This window comes from Chiloscyllium plagiosum, chromosome 6 (genome assembly GCF_004010195.1).
Source record: "Chiloscyllium plagiosum isolate BGI_BamShark_2017 chromosome 6, ASM401019v2, whole genome shotgun sequence".
NCBI lineage: Eukaryota > Metazoa > Chordata > Chondrichthyes > Orectolobiformes > Hemiscylliidae > Chiloscyllium > Chiloscyllium plagiosum.
Genome location: NC_057715.1, coordinates 46,623,045 through 46,645,716, shown reverse-complemented (window position 1 = coordinate 46,645,716; position 22,672 = coordinate 46,623,045). Strand labels below are relative to the sequence as shown.

The 22,672-nt window shown below is 41.4% G+C and overlaps 1 protein-coding gene across 1 annotated transcript in view; it reads right to left on the bottom strand.

Annotated features, from left to right (window-relative positions):
• The window catches only part of abcc4 (ATP-binding cassette, sub-family C (CFTR/MRP), member 4), a 438,076-nt gene that overhangs the window by 366,270 nt on the left and 49,134 nt on the right, over positions 1-22,672 (bottom strand). The window contains exons 5-6 of the mRNA XM_043692688.1: positions 3,814-3,903; positions 884-1,047 (exon numbers count right to left, since the gene is read on the bottom strand). Coding sequence (XP_043548623.1) covers positions 884-1,047; positions 3,814-3,903 — 254 coding nt within the window. The remainder of the gene's footprint in view (positions 1-883; positions 1,048-3,813; positions 3,904-22,672) is intronic.

Genomic DNA, 22,672 nt, shown 5'->3' with positions numbered 1-22,672 from the left:
TCCCCTTGACTTGTCCGGACTTGTCCGACCTGCCCAGCTCCTTTTCCACCTATCCACTCCACCCTCTCCTCCCTGACCTATCACCTTCATCTCCTCCCCCACTGACCTATTGTACTCTATGCTACTCTATCCCCACCCCACCCTCCTCTAGCTTATCTCTCCACGCTTCAGGCTCTCTGCCTTTATTCCTGATGAAGGGTTTTTGCCCGAAACGTCGATTTTGCCTGTCCTCGGATGCTGCCTGAATTGCTGTGCTCTTCCAGCACCATTGATCCAGAATCTGGTTTCCAGCATCTGCAGTCATTGTTTTTACCAAACAAAATACTCCCCTACCCTTGTCCTTCGGACATCTCAAGGGCAACCCATGCAAACTCCACACAGGCAATTGCCCAAGGCGGGAAGTGAACCCGGTCGCTGGCGCTGTGAGGCAGCAGTGCTAACCACTGTGCCACCGTGCCGCCCACACAGAGTTGAGTGTGTTGCTGGGAAAGCACAGCAAATCAGGCAGCATCCAAGAATCAGGAAAATCGATGTTTCAGGCCGGAGCCCTTCATCAGTAATTCTGAAACTCTACTTCACTGAATTAATAGGTGCACTTTCATCACAAGGACTTTAGAAGTTGATGTTCCATTATACGTAGGAACACAAGGCTTATGCAATAAATATTGACCTTGCCAGCAATACCCAAAATCAGAGAACAAATATAAAAAATAAAATTTGAAATTGAAGTTGAAATTTGAAATCTAAATAGAACCAGAGTGAAAATATTGCTCAAATGTGAAAATCTGAACAAAAGCACATTTAATATCAAGGATTTCCTAGAAATAAAGTTAATAATTCTCTCCAAAACTCTCAACTTCAGGCTCTTGTAAAATGATCATACCTCAGTTCTGAAAACCACTTTCCAAAAATGGTTTGTGTTGGCATCAGGATAAGCAGTATAACCATTCCAGCCAGGCAAGATGGCCCTATTTCTTGCCAGAGTAGTGCTCCCACTGCAATTGCCTGCAACGGTCCAACCCATAGGAAATGCAGGAATATGGTTAGCTGTAACATTGTTGGGATAAAACATAAGCAATATTAAAAATCGTTGGAAAGATCAAGGAGTGAAGAGGAAAAATGAACACACAATATATTGTAACAATGATACACAATTTGGTAAGCTAACAACATGTGGACGATTAACATGTGAAAACACTATTTTAGTGCCTAAGCATGGTTGAAGACAATGTTTTATGAAGATATTTCTGAAAAAACTGACACTTTGTCAAAATATTATCTTGAACCCATCAGTACATTTTCAAGGATACCAATGTAAAGGTGAATAACAGAATGAGAAGAGATTGCATGATTGGTAAAGACATTACTGTGGATAATGTACCAATTAGTGGTGGCTAACCATTAAATGCCAAGCTTTGTTTAAATTTAAACCACACAGGATGACTCTGATTTCCCTCAATAAAAATATATTTCGTGAAACATTTATGCTACTTGAATCATGCTTTAGAAACAAGGTGTATATGAAGAATTTTCCTGAAAATACTCAACATTTAGAATAAATGCAAGTTTCAGATGCATAACTCATTGCATCCTTAAAAAAAACTTTGTGTCACTAACATCATGGAAAATTTATGTTCTCAAATATTAATATCCAAAGTGTTTTTTGTCCATTTTATGTAGATTTGGAGTTGATGGGGATTACAACAGAACAATTACGAAAGATAGAAAACACTGAATTATAAATATTTACAGTGTAGCAAAGGGCCATTCAACCCATTTTTTTCATTAAAGCTGATGGATAGCCAGCTTAATCCTACCTCGCAGCCAATAGTCCATAGTCATGAGTCGTGGCACTTGCAGCACACACCCATTACTTATTATATTTTTTGAGGATTTCTGCATTTAACACCTATACAATCACTGAGTTACTGATCCCAAGCACCTTGTGCGCTAAAATATTTTCCATTGAATTCCCTAAAATCGCCAACATCTTAAGTCCATGGCTTCTCTAGCCATGGACTCCTCAAGCTCATCACTTGCCAAGGAATGGTGACCTTTACATAAAACCACCACCACTTGTGTGCCTCTAATGAGACAGCAGCTTTATGGTCTGGGAGGACTAAGGCAACTTTACTTGATTTTACTCTTCAAACAAAGGAAATACGACTTTTCAATCAAAACGTTCATATTTTTATATATTTAAATTAGGTCTTGCCTCAACCATAATAACGCAGCCACTAGAGTTCTGGAGTAGCAATAAAACGAAGAGCTATAAAATGCAGGAAAATTGACTAATCAAGTGGGTACAGCAGTGGCAAATGTAGCTCAGTTCAGTGAAGTATAACACTAACAAGGTAAGGGGGTACACACAATGCAGCAGAATACTGAGAAATATAGAGGAGCAAAGAGATGTTGCACTGTCTACAGATACTTGAAGATAGCTGGACAGGTAGATAAGGTAATTGAGCATACATGTGATTTGACTAGATTAGATTACTTAGTGTGGAAACAGGCTCTTCAGCCCAACAAGTCCACACCGACCCTCCGAAGAGCAACCCACCCAGATCCATTCCCCTACACCTAACACTATGGGTAATTTAGCACGGTCAATTCACCTAACCTGCACATTTTTTGGACTGTGGGAGGGAAGTAGTGTATTGTGGACAAATGTGAGGTTATCACGGATAGAAAAACAGGAAGTAGATTATTGTCCGAATGACCATAGGTTAAAAAGGGGGGAAGTGCAACAAGGCCTGAATGCCCTCATAGACCAGTTGCTGAAAAGCAGGCAGGTGCAGCAGGTGGTGAAGACAGCAGATGGCACATTGGCCTTCATAGTGTGATTCGCACCAACCAACCCCACCGCCCCGTGGCCTAACACTTCAACTCCCCCTCCCACTCCACCAAGGACATGCAGGTCCTAGGCCTCCTCCATCACCACTAACCACCTGATGCCTGGAGGAAGAAGGCCTCATCATCTGCCTCGGTACCCTCCAACCACACAGCAACAATGTGGATTTCACCAGTTTCCTCGTTTTTCCTCCCCCCGCCTTATCCCAGTTTTAACCTTCCAACTCAGCACCGACCTCATGACCTTTCCATCTTCTTTCCCACCTATTCGCTCCACTCTCCTCTTTGACCTATCACCATTACCCTCACCTCGATCTACCTATCGCACTCTCATCTACCTTCCCCCCCAGCCCATCCCCCTCCTCCTTATCTCTCCACCCCCTCAGCTCACAGCCACATTCCTGATGAAGGCCTTTTGCTCAAAATATTGATTCTCCTGCTCCTCGAATGCTGCCTGACCTGCTGTCCTTTTCCAGCACCACACTCTTGACATTTAAGACACAGTTCCAGATTAACAATGACTTGATGTTTTATAAAAGCCAAAAGAACTGCAGATTCTGTAAATCAAAAACAAAAGCAGAATTGCTGGAGAAGCTCAGCAGATCTGGCTGCATCTGTGGAGGGAAGCTCATGTTTCAGGTCACCCAAAATGTTAACTCTAGATTTCTCTTCTTGAATGCAGCCAGATTTGATGGACTTTTTCATTTGTTAATGATTACTAAGTTGTCTGACTCATTCTGTTGAGAATAGGTCACTGATTTAGTTTATGCTTTGTTTTTCCTAAATAAAATCGCTCATTATAGCAATCGTATTGTACAAAAATACAAATGCATTTAAAAAAAAAGAATATTGATTACATTTACAGGGTTAGGGGTGTATGGAAACAAGAATGATTGTGAATGTGTGAATGGTGACTGTCTCCAGCCCTATCCATTCACCCAATTATCACATAGTACACATTACCTGATCAAACTTATTAACATCATTCGACAACAGGTTCACTATCTGACCTGTTGTTGTCTTTGCCAATGCAACATTGCTGAGACGAAGAGCCTGAAACAGACAAAGTTATTACTCTGAATTAATTTCAAATGGTAGATCATAAACAACAAGCATTGTTTGGTTCATGAATGGCATTCCCTATCAGATATATTAGTGTTAAATGTAGTTAGTTGGGAGACATGCTCCCATGCACTGCAAGTGAAAGAATCAGACAAAAGACTGTTTAAAAGAAATGAATAAGAAGAAGAAATTTAAGTATCTTAAGTAAATAACTTTTCCAAGACAAGGTTCTAAAAACATTACCTTATTAAATGTACCATATGAATCCTTGAAACGATTCCCTTAGCTATTACAAACATCACATACAGGTCACTCTGCTATAACTTGTGTTTCAATAATGTGATTTCGCTGTAACATGATTGACAAATTGGGGGCACTGTGTAAAGCATTAATTTTTAAAACATGTATTGGCTGTTATGTGATTACATCATCACACAAAATGTTGATTCTAGAGCACAACATTTCTATAATGCAGGATTGCACAAGAACGCAACCATCGCGTTATAGAAGAATTACTTGTCGTACAAGTTCAAAACAAAATTTAGCAAGCAACGGCTTCTACTTCCCAGCCCTGAGTTGGATTCTTCCAGAAGTTTTCAATTATATTGGGTACAATTATCATTTAGATAAAGTAGAAAAACATCAGAAACCCCCACTGTGCTTTTGTATTGCTGAAAAAAAGACAGTGTCAAAGTTTTGTCTTCCAAATTTACTGATGGGTGCAGGAATACTAATGTGAAAAGGGAACAATAGCATGAAAAGAGTGTTGACTGGTTAATAATTAGATTCTGATTTATAGAGGCATTGCCATCAGTTAGATGATGGCTGACAGTCAATTTACAAAATCTGATGAACTAGAGAATGGGTGTCACTTATTTGCTTATTTCAAACAGATACAATGTAGATACATGTTCTGTCTGAAAAGAAGAGGTCCTGTTATTATTTGTGCAATATCCAGTACTAGCAGTGCACCACGTTGTTAGTCTGACTAATTTGGATTGGATGGTAGTGTAATTCTTAGCAACGTATTCACCACTAATAGAATATTGCTGTTATTACCAGTCACACAAGAAAGATATCTGGCATATCAATTTCAATACCAATTAGACACTAGGAATGTCAACCATACATCCCAGAGACTGATAAATCACATTGAACTGTATATCCTGGAGTTGTCTATAATAAGGTAAGTAATGACCGAACCCAAACAGCCATTAATTGGAAAACTCAAAAGCTGATGTTAAATGTAATCCTGCAATTGGATAGCATTTGATAAATAGTCCTGACTGCACTAAGAACGAAAATAACAACCAAGCTCAAGTTCTGTACTTTGTTATGGACCAGGCCAGAACCCCTCAAAATATTTCAAGGAGGAAGCCCAGACCCTAACTTTGCTAATTATTTTAAGCAGGTGTGTCATGGATATTTCAGGAACGATGCAACTGATCAAAAACCCTCGGTTTTAAACAAAACAGAATTTAATTACAGAATGTCGAATGAAACGAAAACAAAAGAGAACAAAATACATAATAACCTATCCAAAAACCCAATAAACTATCCCTACTTAAATGATGCTGTTCCAAATGCATACAACAGTCCCCATAAATACCCTCTTGGTAAACAGACACAGGTTCTTACAGGAGAGAGAGTAGGCAGAGAGATTTAGCATGGAACCTCCTTCTACTGTAGCTGTTTCTTTAGACTTCCCAGCTGAAACTGACCAACAGCTCTGGACAGCCAGATTGCTAAAACTAAGACAAACCAGAGAAAGGCTAAGCTGGGAGAACTGGAATTCTTCTTTCATTGTACAAATTTTTTTAAAAAAAAACTTAAAAGCTTCTTTAAGTAGATAAACCCAGATATATCAGAATCTATGCATTTACGATCCCTTGAAAAAAAAAACCAAAGACAGAATAACCTTGTCAAATGAGCAGCATCGGCACAACTATCAAACAAATCTCTGACAAGGTTTGTGAAGGTTTGTAGCTCAGGTTGAGATTTGGGGTGTAGGTAACGAACGTCTGGATATCAAACCTACAGCTCAGTGAGCAAACCTACACCCTAAATCTCTGACATTGTACTTCTATGAAACATCAGAAATAACACAGCCAGTTCCAAGGTTTAAGCAACCTATCAAAAACACAATGGTACCAGTAATGCTACCATTTACGTGAGAATTACACATGCTAGGAAACTCCACCACTTGCATGTATACTTTCTAATATAAGGGAAATGCACCCTTATTTGCTTACATTTGGAAGCTACGCATGTCCTATCTAGAGCATTTGCAGAAAGTCAGGTATGGGCATTTGGGCTGGAGAAGAAAATTAAACTGGCAGTTTACACAATGTAGAATTTGTTAATTAATTAAAAAGGATTTTCTTTGTTGTTGACTAAAACTATGATCCAAAATTGATCCCACATAGCCCCAGTACCACCTTGTCAGGAGCATATCCATAATATTAGTTGCTCTCTTAAGACCTAGAATAAAGAACTTCAAATTCAAGATCATCACAAATATTCCTTACAAGGCTGGGTAACATAAGGTTAGTACTCAGTTACTCACCTAGCTTCCAGTCACTCCTGGAGATTCCACTAAAGTTCTAGTACAGCAGTACAATTTGCATTTATAGATATATCCCAAAATGCATCACACAGGTGCAATAAAAAATAACTCACCCTCTAATTTGGCACACAAGAGATAATAGGCTGATAGCTGTGGGATGAAGTGTTGAATCAAAGTTCAATTGGAGTGGAGGTAAGTGGGAGTGAGAGCACACAAAGCTGACCTAAGTGGCTTTCGGAGATTTGGAAAATAAAACCATAAGAAATAGAAACAGGAGCAGGTACATCTACCCCTGGAACTTGCTTAGCCATTCAACAGTATCATGGCTGATCCAACATTCCTCATCTCCACTTTCCAGCTTTTTCCTCTTAACCTTTGATTCCCCTATTGATCAAGAATCTAGCTCAGCCTTACACACATACACAAGGACATTTTACTACACAGCTGTTTGTGGAAAGGAGTGTCAAAGTGTCTTAACAATCAGAGAAGAAATTCCTCATCTCAGTCCTAAACTGGCTTCCTTTATTCTGAGACTATGCCCTCTGGTCCTGGACTCTTCTAGGAGGGAAAACATCATTTTATCAAGCCCCTTAAGAATCAAATGAGACCACCTCTCATTCTTCGAAACTCAAGCAGAAACCCAACCTGTTTAGCCTTTGTTCATAAGACAATGCCTCCATGTCAAGGATTTTTAAAAATGTATTCATATTGTGGGGGTCTGGCCAACTTCTTGTCCTTAGTTGCCCTTGAAAAAGGGGTATTGAGCTGCCTCTGTGATTCGCTGCAGTCCACCTGCTGTGGGTTGACCCAGAATATCATTAGGGAGACAATTCCACAATTTTGATCCAGCGATAGTGAAGGAAAGGCAATATATTTCCAAATCAGGAAGGTGGGAAACTTGAAGGTGGTGTTCCAATATATCAGCTGCCCCTGTCCTTCTAGATGGAAGTGGTCGTGTGTTTGGAAGGTGCTGTCTTTGGATCTTTGGTGAATGTCTGCAGTGCATCTTATTAGATAGTACACACTGCTGCTACTGTGTGTTGGTGTTTGAGGGAGTGGATGCTTGTGAATATAGTGCCAATCAAGTGGGCTGCTTTGCCCTGGATGGTGTCAAACTTCTTGAGTGCTGTTATGGCTGCACTCATCCAGGCAAGTGGAGAACATTCCATCACAGTCCTAATTTGTGCCTTGTGGATAGTGGGCAGGTTTTCGGGAGTCAGGAGGTGAGTTATTCCCTGCAGTATTCCCAGTCTCTGACCTGTTCTTATAGCCACTGCACTTATTTATTTTGTAAGAGACAGGCCCAGGTAGCAGCGGTGGAACCAGTGACCTAGGCAACAGCAGCAGCAGAAGTAGGCTTGAACAGCAGTAGTAGTGGTGGTGGTGGTTGTTGGTGCAGCTGAACACAGCCCCAAAGAAACAAAACAAAAAACAAAAATGGAAGGCATTGCCACAGATCAAGCGAACTTTCCCTGCAGAACAGTGGCTGTGGCCAGCAAGCTCGGAGTCTGTCCTCAACTGAGGAGATTCTAATCTAGCCATTGCGTTTACGTGATGAGTTCAGTTGAGTTTCTAATCAATGATAACTCCCAGGATGTTGATAGTGAAGGGACTCACCATTTTAGGTCAAGGGGCAGTGCTCAATTATCTCTTATTGGTGATGGTCATTGACCAGCATTTGTGAGGCATGAATGTTACTTGCCACTTGTCAGCCCAACACTAAATATTGAGTTGCATTTGGACATGCACTGCTTCAGTGACTGAGTCATCACGAATGGTGCTAAACATTGCGCAATCATCGGCGAACATCCCCACTTAAGACCTGATGATGGAGGAAAGGTCATGAATGAAGCAACTGAAGATTGTTGGGTCTAGGATGTTACTTTGAGGAGCTCCTGCAGAGATGCTCTTGAGCAATGATAGACATCCAATAACAACCATCTTACTATGTGACAGACATGACTCCAACCAGATTGCCATTGATTCTAGTTTTGCTAGTACTCATTGATGCCACACTTCATCACAGTTGGATGGGTTTTTGAATGGGAGGGGAATTAAGGGTTATGGGGATGATGCATAGGAGAAACAGAGACAATGGATAGATTAGCATTCATCTTTATGAATGGTAGAATAGGCATGATGGGCCAAATGGCCTACTCCAACTTCTATCACTTTGATATGCAGCCTGGATGTCAAGGGCTGTCATTCTTGCCTCACCTCTGGAACTCAGTTCTTTTTTCCTTGTTTGAACCAAGGCTTTAATGAGGTCAGGAGCTGAGTGATCCTGGCAGAACCCAAACTGGGCGTCATTTAGCAGGTTATTGTTCAGCAGATGCTGCTTAGTAGCACTGTTGATAACACATTCTGGTGAAAAGAAAAACCTGGGAACTACAGATCAGTAAGCCTAATATCTGTGACAGATAAATCACTTGACAAGATTCTGAGATAAGATATACATGCATTTGAAAAAACAGGGTTTGATTAGGAGTAATCAGCATGACTTTGTCCGTGGAAGATCCTCACAAATTTGTTAGAGCTCTTTGAAGAAGTGACCAGGAAGGTTGACATGGACATCCAAATGGATTTCAGTAAGTCCTTTGATAAGGACCCACATGGTAGGCAGCTCTGAAAGTTTCGTTCACATGGAAAGTAGGTGACCTGGCAAATTGGATACACAATTGGTCTAATAGTAAGAAGCAGAAGGTGATAGTGGAGGGATGCTCGTCGGACTGGAGGTCTGTGACTAGTGGAGTGCCTCAGGGGCCGTTGCTAGGCTCATTGCTTTTTGTTTTGATTTGGGTGAGAATGTATAAGGCATGATTAGTAAGCTTGCAAATGACGCTAAAATAGGTGGCAGCGTGGACAGTGAGGAAGCTTGTCAGAAATTGCGGCGGGACCTTGATCAGCTGGGGAAGTAGGCCAAGAAATGGCAAATGCAATGTAATATAGATAAGTGTGTGGTCTTGCATTTTGGAAAATCAAATCAAGGCAGGAGTTTCATGGTTGAAAACGTGTTGCTGGAAAAGCGCAGCAGGTCAGGCAGCATCCAAGGAGCAGGAGAATCGACGTTTCGGGCATGAGCCCTTCTTCGGGAGTTTCATGGTGAATGGTAGGATCTTAAGGAGTGTAATGGAACAGAGGGGCCTTGGAGTTCAGGTGCATGGTTCTCTGAAAGTGGAGTCACATGTAGACAGACAGGGCAGTGAAGGCAGCTTTTGGTACACTGGCCTTCATCAGTCATGGCACTGAGTACGTAAGTTAGGAGGTTATGTTGCAGTCCTACAGGATATTGATGAGGCCGCATTTGGAGTATTATATTCAGTTTTCGTCACCTTGCTATAGGAAGGTTTTTTTTAAACTGGAAAGAATGCAGAAGAAATCTACAATGATATTGCTAGGATGCAAGAACCTGAGTTACAAGGAGTGGTTGGACAAACTAGGACTCTTTTCTTTCGAGCATAGGGGACTGAGGGTGTGTCTTTTAGAAATGTATAAATTCACGAGAGGTATGGATTGGGTGAATGTACTCAGTCTTTTTCTCAGGGATAGGGAATTGAGGACTAGAGGGCATCAGTTTTATGTTAGAGGGAAAAGCTTAAAAGCGAACCGGAGAGGCAACGTTTTTTTTTAAAAACACAGAGGATGGTACGCATATGGAATAAGCTGCCAGGGGAAGTGGTTGAGATGGGTACATTAACAATATTTGACAAATATATGGATAGGAAAGGTTTAGAAGGATATGGGCCAAGTGCAGTGAAATGGGGTTAGCGTGGATGGACACTTTGGTCGGCATGGTCCAGTGTGGCCAAAAGGCCTGTCTCCATGCTGTAGGACTCTATGACTCTACTGCTGCTGAACTACTCTATGTGGGTAATCAGAAAAAGGTTTCCTTGCCTGTGTTTAACCATGAGACTTTGTGGGATCCAGATTCAATGTTGAGGACTCCCAGAGCAACTCCCTCCTGACTGTGTCACCACCTCTGCTAAATCTATCCACAGATGGTGATACTGGTGTCTGGGAATTGTCTGTAAAGTATGATTCAGTGAATATGACTATGTCAGGCAATTGCATGACTAGTCTCAAAGACAGCTATCCCAATTTTAGTACTAGCCCCAGCTGTTCGTGAGGAGAACTTTGCAGGGTCAACAGAGCTGTTTCTGCCGTTTTCTTTTCCAGTGCCTAGATTGATGCTAGGTGGTCTGTCTGATTTCATCTCTTTGAGACTTTGTGGTGATTAGTATAACTGAATGGCTTGCTAGGTCATTTCAGAGGGTACTGAGAGTCAACCACATTGCTATGGGTCTGGAGTCACATGTAGGCCAGACTAGGTGAAGATGGTAGATTTCCTTCCCTGAAAGACATTACTGAACTGGATGGGATTTTCCAACAATCGATAAATGATTTCATGGTCCGAATGAACCTTCTCTGAACTGCCTCCAATTAATGATATCTTTCCCGAAATACGGGATCAAGAAGATAGATGAAAACAGAGCAATAAACCTTGTCTACATGACTTTAGCAAGGCCTTTTACCAGGTACCACATAGCACACTGACTGGTAAGGATAGACAAAACATGACGATTGGACCCAAAACTGGCTTGAAAGTAGGAGACGGAGGGTGCTGGTAGTGGGTTCTTTTTCAGACAGGAGGCCTGTGACCAGTGGTATGCCGCAAGAATCGGTACCAAGCCTACTGCATTTTGTCAGTTACATAAATGATCTGAATGTGAATACAAGAGGAAAGGTTAGTAAGTTTGAAGATGACACCAAAATTGGTAGAGTAGTGGATAGCGAAGGTGGTTTACCTCAGAGTATAATGGGACTTTGATCAGATGTGCTAATGGGCTGAAGAGTGGCAACTGGAGTTTAATTTATATAAATATGAGGTGTTGCATCTTGATAAGGCAAATCAGGGCAAGATTTATACACTTAATGGCAAATCCTGGGGAGTGCTATCAAACAAACAGACCTTGGAAGGCAGGTTTACAGTTCTTTGAAAGGGTGCAAGTAGACAGGGCAGCATTTGGTATGCTTGCCTTTATTGGTCATTGGTTAGGCCACTTTTGGAATACTACATTCAATTCTGGTCTCCCAGCTGTAGGAAAAACAATGATAATCTTGAAAAGATTCATAAGAAATTTAGAAGGATGTCACCAGGGTTGAAGGATTACAGCTGTAGAGAGACGCTGAATAGGCTTGGGCTATTTCCCTTTAGTGCCAGAGCCTGAGGGGGTGACCTTAGAAGTTTATAAAATCATGATGTTCACAGATAGGGTGAATAGCAAAGGTCTTTTTCCTAGCACAGGGGAATCCAAAACTGGAAGGCATAAGTTTAAATTGAGGGGGGAAAAAAAAAGTTAAAAAGGGTGCAACGTTTTCATGCAGAGAGTGGTGCGTGTGTGGAATGAACTGCCAGAGGCGGTGGAGGAGGCTGGTACATTTACGACATTTAAAAGGTACCTGGATGGATACATAAATAAAATGTGTTTAGAAGGATATGGGCCAAATTCTGGCAAATGGGATTAGATTACTTTAGGATAGCTGGTCGGCATGGACGTGTTAGACCAAAGGGTCTGCTTCCGTGCTGTAATATGTCTATGACTCCATTATAGAGGCTTATAAAATATTGAAGGGATTAGATAAGGTGAATAACCAAGATAGTTCCCAGAATTGGGGAATCCAAAACTAGGGGTCATAGGTTTAAATAAGAGAGGGGTAAAATTTTAAAGCGACCTGAGAGACAACTTTTTCATACGGAGAGTGGTGCATATATGGAACAACTGCCAGAGGAAGTGGTAGAGGCCAGCATAATTACAGCACTTAAAAAGCATTTGGACAGGTACATGGGAAGGAAAGGCTTAGAGGAATATGGGATAAACACAGGCCAACAGATTAGCTCAGTTTAGGAAACCTATTCAGAATGGATGAGTTAGGCTGAAAGGCCTGTATGACTCTAAAATAAAGACATTCTTTCATTTAGCGTAAAATGGTCCCAGTCTTGCACACCAAAACCCTTGAAGTCAGGGCCAAAATTCCATTAAACTTTCTGATTACCTGTTGCATCTGCATGCGAGCTTTCTGTGTTTCATGTACAGGTATCCCCAAATCCCCAAATTCTCCTTTTCCCACATTTGCCAAGATTTTCCTTACTTACTTAACCTATCATTATCTCACTGTAAACTGTTTGCATCCTTCTCACCATCTGCCCTTCCGCCTTTTTTTTTGTCATTGAAGGCTAGTGGTATTATCGTTAGACTGCTAATCCAAGGTAAGATTCTGAGGACCCAGGTTCAAATCCGGTCACAGCAGATGGTAGAATTGAACTCAATTTTTAAAATAATTTTATAAACTGGAATTAAGAATCTACTGATGACCATGAAATCACTACCGATTGTTGGAAAAGCTAATGTCCTTAAGGAAAGAAAATCTGCCATCCTTACCTGGTCTGGCCTACATGTGACTCCAGACCTACAGCACTGTCGTTGACTTACAGTTGCGCTCTGAAATGGTGTAGCAAGCTGGAGAGCTGTACCAATGTTTACTAAGTCTTAAAGAAATGAAACAGGACGGATCATTCACATGTGGAGTCAACTTTCTGAGGAAGTGATGGATGCGGGTACAATTACAATGTTTCAAAGACACTTGGATGGATACCGGAATAGGAAAGGTTTGGAGGGATATGGACCAGGAGCAGGCAGGTGTGACTACTTAATAGCTTGGGATTATATTCTGCATGGACTGATTGGACCAGAGGATCTGTTTCCATACTGTACGACTGTGACCTAGTATTGGCCTTGGCACCAGAAAAGTCACCATCCCTGTCGACCCTGCAAAGTCCCCCTTACCAACATCTGGGGTGAGTGCCAAAATTTGGAGTGCTGTCTCACAGATAGTCACACACAACACTAGCCAAACAACAGCCTGACAAAATCATTCTCATGGAATCATAACTTACAGACAATGTCCCAGGCATCATCATCATCCCTGGATATCGTTTGTCCCACCAGCAGGATAGACCCGGCAGAGGTGGCTGTATGGTGATATAAAATCAGGACGGAATTGGCCTGGGAGTCCTCGACATTGACTCCAGGCCCCATGAAATTTCATGGCTTCAGGTTAAACATGGGTAAGGAAACTTTTTCATCTGATGCACTGGTACTCCTCCATGTTGAACAACATTTAGAGGACGCACTGAGGATGACAAGGGCAGAAAATATACTCTGGTTGGGGGATTTCAATGTCTAATGTCCACCGTCAAGAGTGGCTCAGCAGCAGTACTACTGATTGAGCTGGTCAAGTCCTAAAGGCCAAAGCTACTAGACAAACTGCCGCAGGTGGTGAGGGAGCCAACAAGAAGGAACTTTACTTCATCATTATCAATGATGCATCTGTCCATGACAGTAGCAGTAAGCACAACCACTGCACAGATGAAATCCCATCTTCAAACTGAGAATAACCTCTGTATTATGTGGCACTATCACCATGCCAGACTTCGCACAGATTGAGCAACTCAAGTCTAGACAACTATGACATGCTGTGAGCCATCAACAGCACAACTGTATTCTAGCACTATCTGTAACATCATGGCCCAGCATACCCCACCTCCATTCAACCATTACCATCAATTCTGGTACAATGGAGTGTGCAGGAGGGCATGCCAGGAGCAGTAGCAGGCATACATGACGATGAGGTGTCAACCTGGTGAAGCCACCAAAAAGGACTATTGCATGCCAAACAGCATAAGCAGTATATGATATTGAGAGCTCAGTGGTCCCCAACCAACCGTTCAGATCGAAGTTCTGCAGTCCTGCCATATCCAGTCATGAATGGTGGTGGATAATTAAACAAATCACTTGAGGAGGAAGCTCCACTAACATCTCAATCTTCAATGATGAATGAGCTCAGAACATCAGTACAAAAGACACGGCAGAAGCTTTCACAGCAATCTTTTGCCAGAAGTGCCGAATGAATGATCCATCTCGGCCTCCTGCTGTGGTCCTCAGCATTACAGATACCGCTCACATTCCAGCAATAGTACTGAAGACTTGTGCTCAATAATTTGCTTCTCCCCTACCAAGCTTTTCCAACGATGTGGAAAATTGTCTAAGTCTGTTCTGTACATAAAAAGCTGAACAAATCCAATCTGGCCAATTACCACCCTATCAGTAAAATGATGGAATGTGTCATCAACAGTGCTATCAAGCAGCACCTGCTCACTGACTCTCAGTTTGGGTTCCACCAGGACCACTCAACTCCTGACCTCATTATAACCTTGGTTCAAAGAAGGACAAAACAGCTGAATTCAGATGAAAGGTGAGAGTGATAGCCCTTGACATCAAGGCTGCATTTGACAGAGAATGGCATTAAGGAGTCCTGGCAAAATGGAATCAATATGACTTTGGGTGCAAAAATCTCCAGTGGCTGGAGTCATACCTGACATATGGGGAGGGAGTGGTGGTTGTTGGAGGTTGGTCACCTTACCAGGAGTTCTTCACATTAGTGTCCTGGGTCCAACAATCTTCAGCTGCTTCATCAATGACCTTCCCTCCATCATCAGAAGTGGGGATGCTTGCCAATGATTGCACAATGTTCAGCACAAATGTTCAGATACTGAAGCAGTCCACGTCCCATTGCAACAGGATCTGAACAATATATAGGGTTGGGCTGACAAGTGGCAAGTAAAATTCACGCCACACAAATGCCAAGCCATCTCTCCTATTGGTGATGGTCAATTTAACCACCATTTGACATTCAATGATGTTACCACCACTGAAGCCCCCACTGTCAACACCATTCAGGTTATCATTGACTAGAAATACAACTGGGCTCACCAAATAAACAGTGCCTATAAGAGCATGTCAGAGGCTAGGAATACTATGATGAGTAACAATTCTCCTTACTCCTCGAAGCCTATCCACTATCTACAAGGCACAAATCAGGCATGTGGTGGAATACTTCGCATTTGTCTGGATGAGAGAAGACCCAGCAACACTCAAGCTTGACATCATCCAGGACAAAGCAGCTGCTCGTTTGGCACTACATCCATAAACATCCACTTCCTCTACCACCCGAAGCCCATGCAGGAATTCACTAAATATCTTCAGATAGCACCTTCCAAACCCACAACCACTTCCATCCATAAGGACAAGGGCTCCAGATATATTGGAACACCACCAACTTCAAGTTCCCCTTCAAGCCACTCACCACTTGGAAATATATCCTTCACTGTTGCTGAGTCAAAATCCTGGTATTCCCTCCCTAATGGCATTGTGGGTCAACTCACAGCAGGTGGAAGTAGTTCAAGAAAGCAGCTCCCCACCACCTTCTCAAGGGCAGCTAGGGATGGGTAATAACCGGTGGCCAACCAGCAACACCCATATCCTACAAATGAATAAATTTTAAAAACCTGCAAATCGAACAACACTACATTCACTTTCTTCCTTCCAGTCATTAACATATATGTAAACAGTTGTGGTCCATGCTATAATCCCTGTGGATCCCCACTGGCCACAGGTCTCCAAATGATAAAGAACTTCCTATCCCCCTTTGCTGTTTCCTCCCTTGCCCATGAGCCAATTTGCAGTCCATGTCAACATATAACCTCCAATACCATGGGCTCTTATTTTGCAATTTAACTTTTTGAGTTACCTGTCAAACACTTTCTGGAAATGCAAATACAACACATCGACTGGTTTCCCTCCATCCACTCTGGTTGAGGCTTCCTCGAAAAAACTCTAATAAATCATATTCTATTCTATTCAATTCTATTTCATGAAGTCATGTTGACTCTGCCTGTTTAATTGATGACTTTCCAAAGGTTCTGCTATTACTTCCTAAATAATTTATTCCAATATTTTTCCAATAATGAATGTTGGGCTAATTAGCCTGTAGTTACCCACTCTTTGTTTCTGACCATTTTTGAAAGTGGTGACACTTTAGCAAATTTCCAATCCTCTGGTACTACTCCAGAATGTAAAGATTTTTTTTTAAATTACTATCAATGCACCTACTACCTCTGTAACTACCCTTCTTTAGGATCCAATGATACATCAGGGCCAGGGAACATATCTGCCTTTAGCCCACTGGTTTATCTAATACTACTCCTTGATAATACAATGACCATAGCTGAAGATTAAAAAAAACATGTTCTTGATTTGCAGTGAATGCAAATATATCTAAGTCATTTCAAATAGGTTGATTTAAGTGGTTAGAAACACCAGTTTTCCATTCGCCTTCCATTACTGGCGAGACTATGAACCAATCAAATCTGCATGAAATACCCAAAATTTGCTCAGCATTTTAACACTTAAAACACTATAAAATACAGGACAAAGCTGGGGCTAAAAGTGCCGTCAAATTATATCTGACCATTTTCCACATGAGGGTGCTGGGTGGTTTATCCGAAATACTGGCAGCAACTATTACATAACTACTGTGGTGGCTTATGGTCTAATTTATGGATATTTTTATTGATAAATTACTTTAAACTGGAAAAATTTGACCAACAAACTCTCAGACATCATCTGAGGCACCAGGAATTTTAAAGGTATGAAGAAAGTAATGTAACTGGGCTAAATTTTGCATTTTAAATCCAATTATTGTCTGATCAGCTTGAAATGTTAACTATTCAGTTGCTTCATTATAAGGAGCAGAAAATAAACCCTACAAAGTACCAGCAATATTTCTGCAGCCTACCTGTTTCCTTAATACTACCTGCGATGAAAGAGGATTATACCTTTCGGATGGCAGCCAACATGAGCAGATGTTAATATCAGACATGTTGTACCCCAAAAGGCAACTGTATTTAAACAGAATTCACTTTTATCTGACAACTTTTATTTCAGTTAAGCACATCCTATAAAACACAACTGATTATTTGTCCCTCCTCACTATGTATTCGATTCAAATCCAATTTCCCCAATATATCCATCACCAGGGTTCTTTGTCACAGTGATATTCTCACTACTTCTAAATCAAGAGGTCTAGGTTCAAGTTCCACTGCTTCATTTCTGAATATTATCTCTGAACAGGTTGATATGAAAATATCAATTTCCATCACTTGTCCTCTCATTCTATTAGGGCTCAGGCATTCCCTCAGTCCATATCAGGTGATAGCAAACTGCCACATATCCTTTCTTTAAGATAAATCAACCTATAATTAAAATGGCAACAGATTATATTCCCATATTTTCTTTTAATATTCAAGTTCTATCATAGATTCATCGAACCCTACAGCGCAGGAAGAGGCTATTTGGCCCATCAAGACTGCACCAACACCCCAAAAGGTCTCTCACCAAGACCTAGCCTCTGACCCTAACCCCGTATTTATCATGACTAGTGCACCTAGCTTATATATCCCTGATTCTGCAGACAATTTAGCATGGCCAATCCACCTAACCTGCACATGTTTGGACTGTAGGAAGAAACCGGTGCACTCATGAATATCCATGCAGACAAAGGGAGAATATGCAAACTCCATAGAGACAGTCAAGGTGAGAATTGAATCCAGGTCATGTCAACCACTGTGTCACCATGCCACCCTAAAAAATTATTTTTCCAGTCTCTCCAACTGTTTTAGAACTTGCCACATTCTTGTTAAACAATTAGTTGGCTAATTGCTATGATCCACCCACTCTCAATTTGGAAATCTCTGCACTGTACTAAAACTGTAATATCAATCCTCAGTATCTTCTCCTTCACACACTTTGTTGCAGACATGTCATCCAATAGTGAGTTAACTGCTGTAACATTTAATAAGTATTGCTGTTGAATACCTTTTAGAATTTCTTCCACTATTTGCACGAAAAGTGCTATACCTACAATCTCACCAACAGCGTGTCTCCACCACTAAGTTTTTTTTACTATCTTTCTAATCTTTTTAAGTATTCAAGCTAAAGAACAACATTTACCTTCCTTTCCTGCAAGAAAAAATACAAGCCCTCCTACAATTAAGAGTTGTATTACTGAAGACATATTACTAAAAACAAGAATTTTCATGCTCTAGAATTTCCCAATAATGGAAACTTCAAAACACAGTTCTCTATTTAACATATTTCCAAGTTTTTTTTTGCCCAAATAATACCTTCCATCCTGGGATCATTTGTTCTTATACTCTATGCTAATACTTCAAAACTAGATCTGGTCGTGTGTGGGTGCCGAGGCACCCAGTTATCCAGTTAGACTTCACAATTCCTCCATTACACTTTTGGAAGCTGCTGCATCCTTTCAATGAGGTGCCATTTTGACTAGCAACAGTAGAGCTTATATCTTCCACCAAAACTTGACGCTAAACCTGCTCAGCCTGAGTTCCGATTCAATGTACTTAAAAGCCTCAGAAGTCTGACTTCCAACTTCATATTCAGCTTTCAGCCCATTTATAACAATGTTTTCAAATTTTCAGATCCCACCCCACAAAAAAAATCATCCGCAGGTATCATAAAGATGTCTGAAAGCTGTCACTTATGATGTCACAGAAGTGTGGCAGGGACTGTATTAAATTCACAGACTGCCTTTAGGCAATAAGGCCATCAGGTGTGGGAGCAGAATTAGGCCATTCAGCCCATCAAATTGGCTCTAGTAATTGATCATGGCTGGTACGTTTCTCAGCCCCATTCTCTTGCCCTCTCCCCATAATCCTTGATCCCCTCACTAATCAAGAACTTATCACTGTCTTAAATACACTCGGAGGTGCCAGTGTTGAACTGGGGTGGACAAAGTTAAAAATCACACAACACCAAGTCATAGTCCAACAGGTTTATTTGGAAGCACTAGCTTTCTGAGCACTGCTCCTTCATCAGGTGATTGTTGAGGATAAGATCATGATTACAGAATTTACAGCCAAAGGAGTCCAGTGGCACGGAAATGTGATACATTAAACAATTTTAAATTAAATCTTTCCTCTTTTAAAATTGGATATGCTGGTTTCTGTTCTTTGATATGTAAACCCAAGAACTTCTTTTAAATTACATTCTCAAGATAGTTCAGCTTTTCTGTATATCTTTACAAGGATTCATGCAGTTTTGGAGCAAAATAAAATGGAATTCTGCAAAAATAAATTCACCCAAAAACTTATATCTATGTGCATGGAGGAGCGACAGAGTGAGTGTGCATGTGGGCGTGAGTGCACATTATAGTGCGTGTGTGTGTGTGTGAGAGAGATGGAGTATGTATCTGCGAGAGGTTGCATGTGCGAGTGTCAGTCTGAGGAGTGTGTGTGTGTGTGCACATGAGAGAGAGAGAGGGAGCTTGTGTATGAGAAAGGGTCTGAATGGGTGTGAGAGTACGTAGGAGTGTGCATGTGTGTGACTGTATTCTCTAGTAGGGTCACCTGTAGTTTGACATGAACCCAAGGTCCCGGTTGAGGCCATTCCCATAGGTATCAAACTTTGCTATCAGCTTCTGATCAGCCACTCTACGTCGTTGCTTGTCCTGAAGTCCACCTTGGAGGACGGTCACCCAACGGTCCGCATGAATCCATGTAAAAGTGTGTAAAACTATGCAGAGGGTTTGTCAGTCTGACTAAATATTGGGACACAGACAGACTTCATACCTATTGTTAGAAAAGTTGAACTATCTTGAAAATGTAATTTAAAAAACGTTCTGGGATTTACATATCAAAGAACAGAAGCCAGCATATCCAGTTTTAAAAGATGAAAGATTTAATCTAAAATTGTTTAATGTATAACACCTCCGTGCCACTGGACTCTTTGGGCTATAAATTCAATGATCATGATCTTATCCTCCAAAACCACCTGATTAAGGAGCAGCACTCCAAAAGCTAGTGCGAGGTTGGACTATTATGTGGTGTTGTGTGATTTTGTAACTTTAAATACACTCACTGACTTGGCTTCCACAACTTTCTGCTGCAATGAGTTCCACAGATCAACCATTGTCTGGCTGAAGGAATTTCTCCCCATCTCTGTTCTAAAGAGGTATCCCTTATTCTAAAACTGTGCCCTGTGGTCCAAGTCTCTGCGAGTAGTGGAAACATCTTCTCCACGTCTACTCCATCCAGGCCTCTCAATATTCTAAGTTTCAACAAGATACCCCCTCATTCTCATAAACTATGGGGAGTACCGATCCACAGTCCGATACCACTCCTCATATAACAAGCAATGCACCCCCAGGTTCAGACCTCTTCTGGACACCCTCCAATGCAAGTATGTCCTTCCTTAGATAAGCCCAAAATTGCTCACAATATTCCAAATGCAGTCTGATTAAAGGCTTATGCACCAGTACATCACTGCTTTTGCATCCTAGTCTTCTTGAAATGAACATTAAGATTACACTTGCCTTCCAAATGCCAACCGAACCTGCACATCAACCTTAACTGTATCCTGAAACAGGACATTCAAGTCCTTTTGCGCTTCAGATTTCCAAAGCCTTTCCCATTTAGAAAATAATCTACACCACTATTCGTCCTAACAAAGTGTATAATCTCACACTTTCCACACTTGACCCCTGCGAATTCCACTAGTCACCGGTTGCCATCCTGCCTTTATCCCCCACTATCTACCTTCAGCCAACCAGCCAATACAAAATCCATACTACATGCCCCAACATCATGAGCAGCCTCCTGTGGGAGACCTTGTCAAAGGCTTCTGGAAATCCACATAGATCATGTTCACTAGCTCTCCTTTGTGTAACTTGCTGGTTACTTTCTCAAAGGAGTCCTCCCCTTGACAAAGCTGTGCTGATTCAGCCCTATTTTACCATGCACTTCAAAATATTCCACAATCTCACCCTTAATCATGGTCTCCATAATCTCACCAATGACCAAGGTCAAATTAACTAGTCCAAATTTCTTGTCTTCTGAACCTCTCCAGTTTTTAAATAAAGGTGTTACATTAGCCATTTCCAGTCCTCTGACACCCTACTTGATTTCAGCAATTCTTAAAAGATCACCAATGCCCCAACAATCTCCTCAGCATCTCCTCCAGAACTCTGAGGTCAGTCCATCTGGTCCAGGTAATTTATCCACCTTCAGATCTTTCAGCTTCCCCAGCTCTTTCTCTTTGGTGACTGCCACTACACTCACCTCTGTCCCTTCACTCTCCCGAACTTTTGTATACTACTAGTGTCTTCCACTATGAAAATTGATGCTTTTTTCTTTTACGTTGTCCATGATTTCCCTTGCCAGCCACAGATGCCTCATCCTCCCCTTAAGCATGCTTCTTCCTCCTGGGATGAATTTCTGCTGTTCTTCCCAAATTACCCCAAGAAACTCCTGCCACTGCTGCTCCACTATCTTTCCTGGTAGTTTCCTCTTCCAGTGAACTCTGGCCAGTTCCTCCCTCATATCTTTACATTTACCTTTACTCAATTGTAATACCATCAACATCTGATTCAAGCTTCTCCCTCTCAAATGGCATGGTAAATTCTATCATATTATGGTCACTGCACCCTACGAGTCCTTTCACCTCACCTCCTGAATTAAGTCCACCTCATTGCACATCACCAAATCCAGAATTGCCTGTTCCCTATAGGGCCTACCATAACTACTCCAAAAGCCATCTTGTAGACATTAGACAAATTCCATTTTTACAGAAGCCACTACCAACTTGATTTTTTGATTGAAATGTCCTGTGGTTATTCTAATAGTATATTTCTTTCATGCCTTTTTAATCTCCTAATTTATTTTCTGCCCCACATCTTGACTACGAGGAGGCCTATACAAAACTCCCATCAGGGTCTTTTTTTCCTTTGCGGGTTTTCATCTCTACCCATACAGATTCTATGCCTTCAGACTCTATCACTGCTGGCTATTAAGTTAATTTCTTCTTAGCAAGACAGCCCTACCCTCCTGCCCATCTGTTTGTCCTTTCAATAAAACACGTATCCTTTTAAATGACAACATCCCAGTTCAGCAGTTTTAGGAACAAAGAACTTACGAGCAGAAATAGATCTTTGACTGAGATGTATCCACCATCTTGTTCGGCTATTGTAACAATACTACGGCTTTAAGAGATGCATTTTGTCCTTTAGGTGAGCACTTTGGGGACAGTGACCATAATTCGGTGACTTTTACTCTAGTAATGGAGAGGGATAAGTATGCACTGCAGGGCAAGAGTTATAGCTGGGGGCAGGGAAATTATGATGCGGTGAGGCACGACTTAGGATGCGTGGCTTGGAAAAGTAGGCTTCAAGGGAAGGGCGCAATTGATATGTGGAGCTTGTGCAAGGAGCAACTATTGA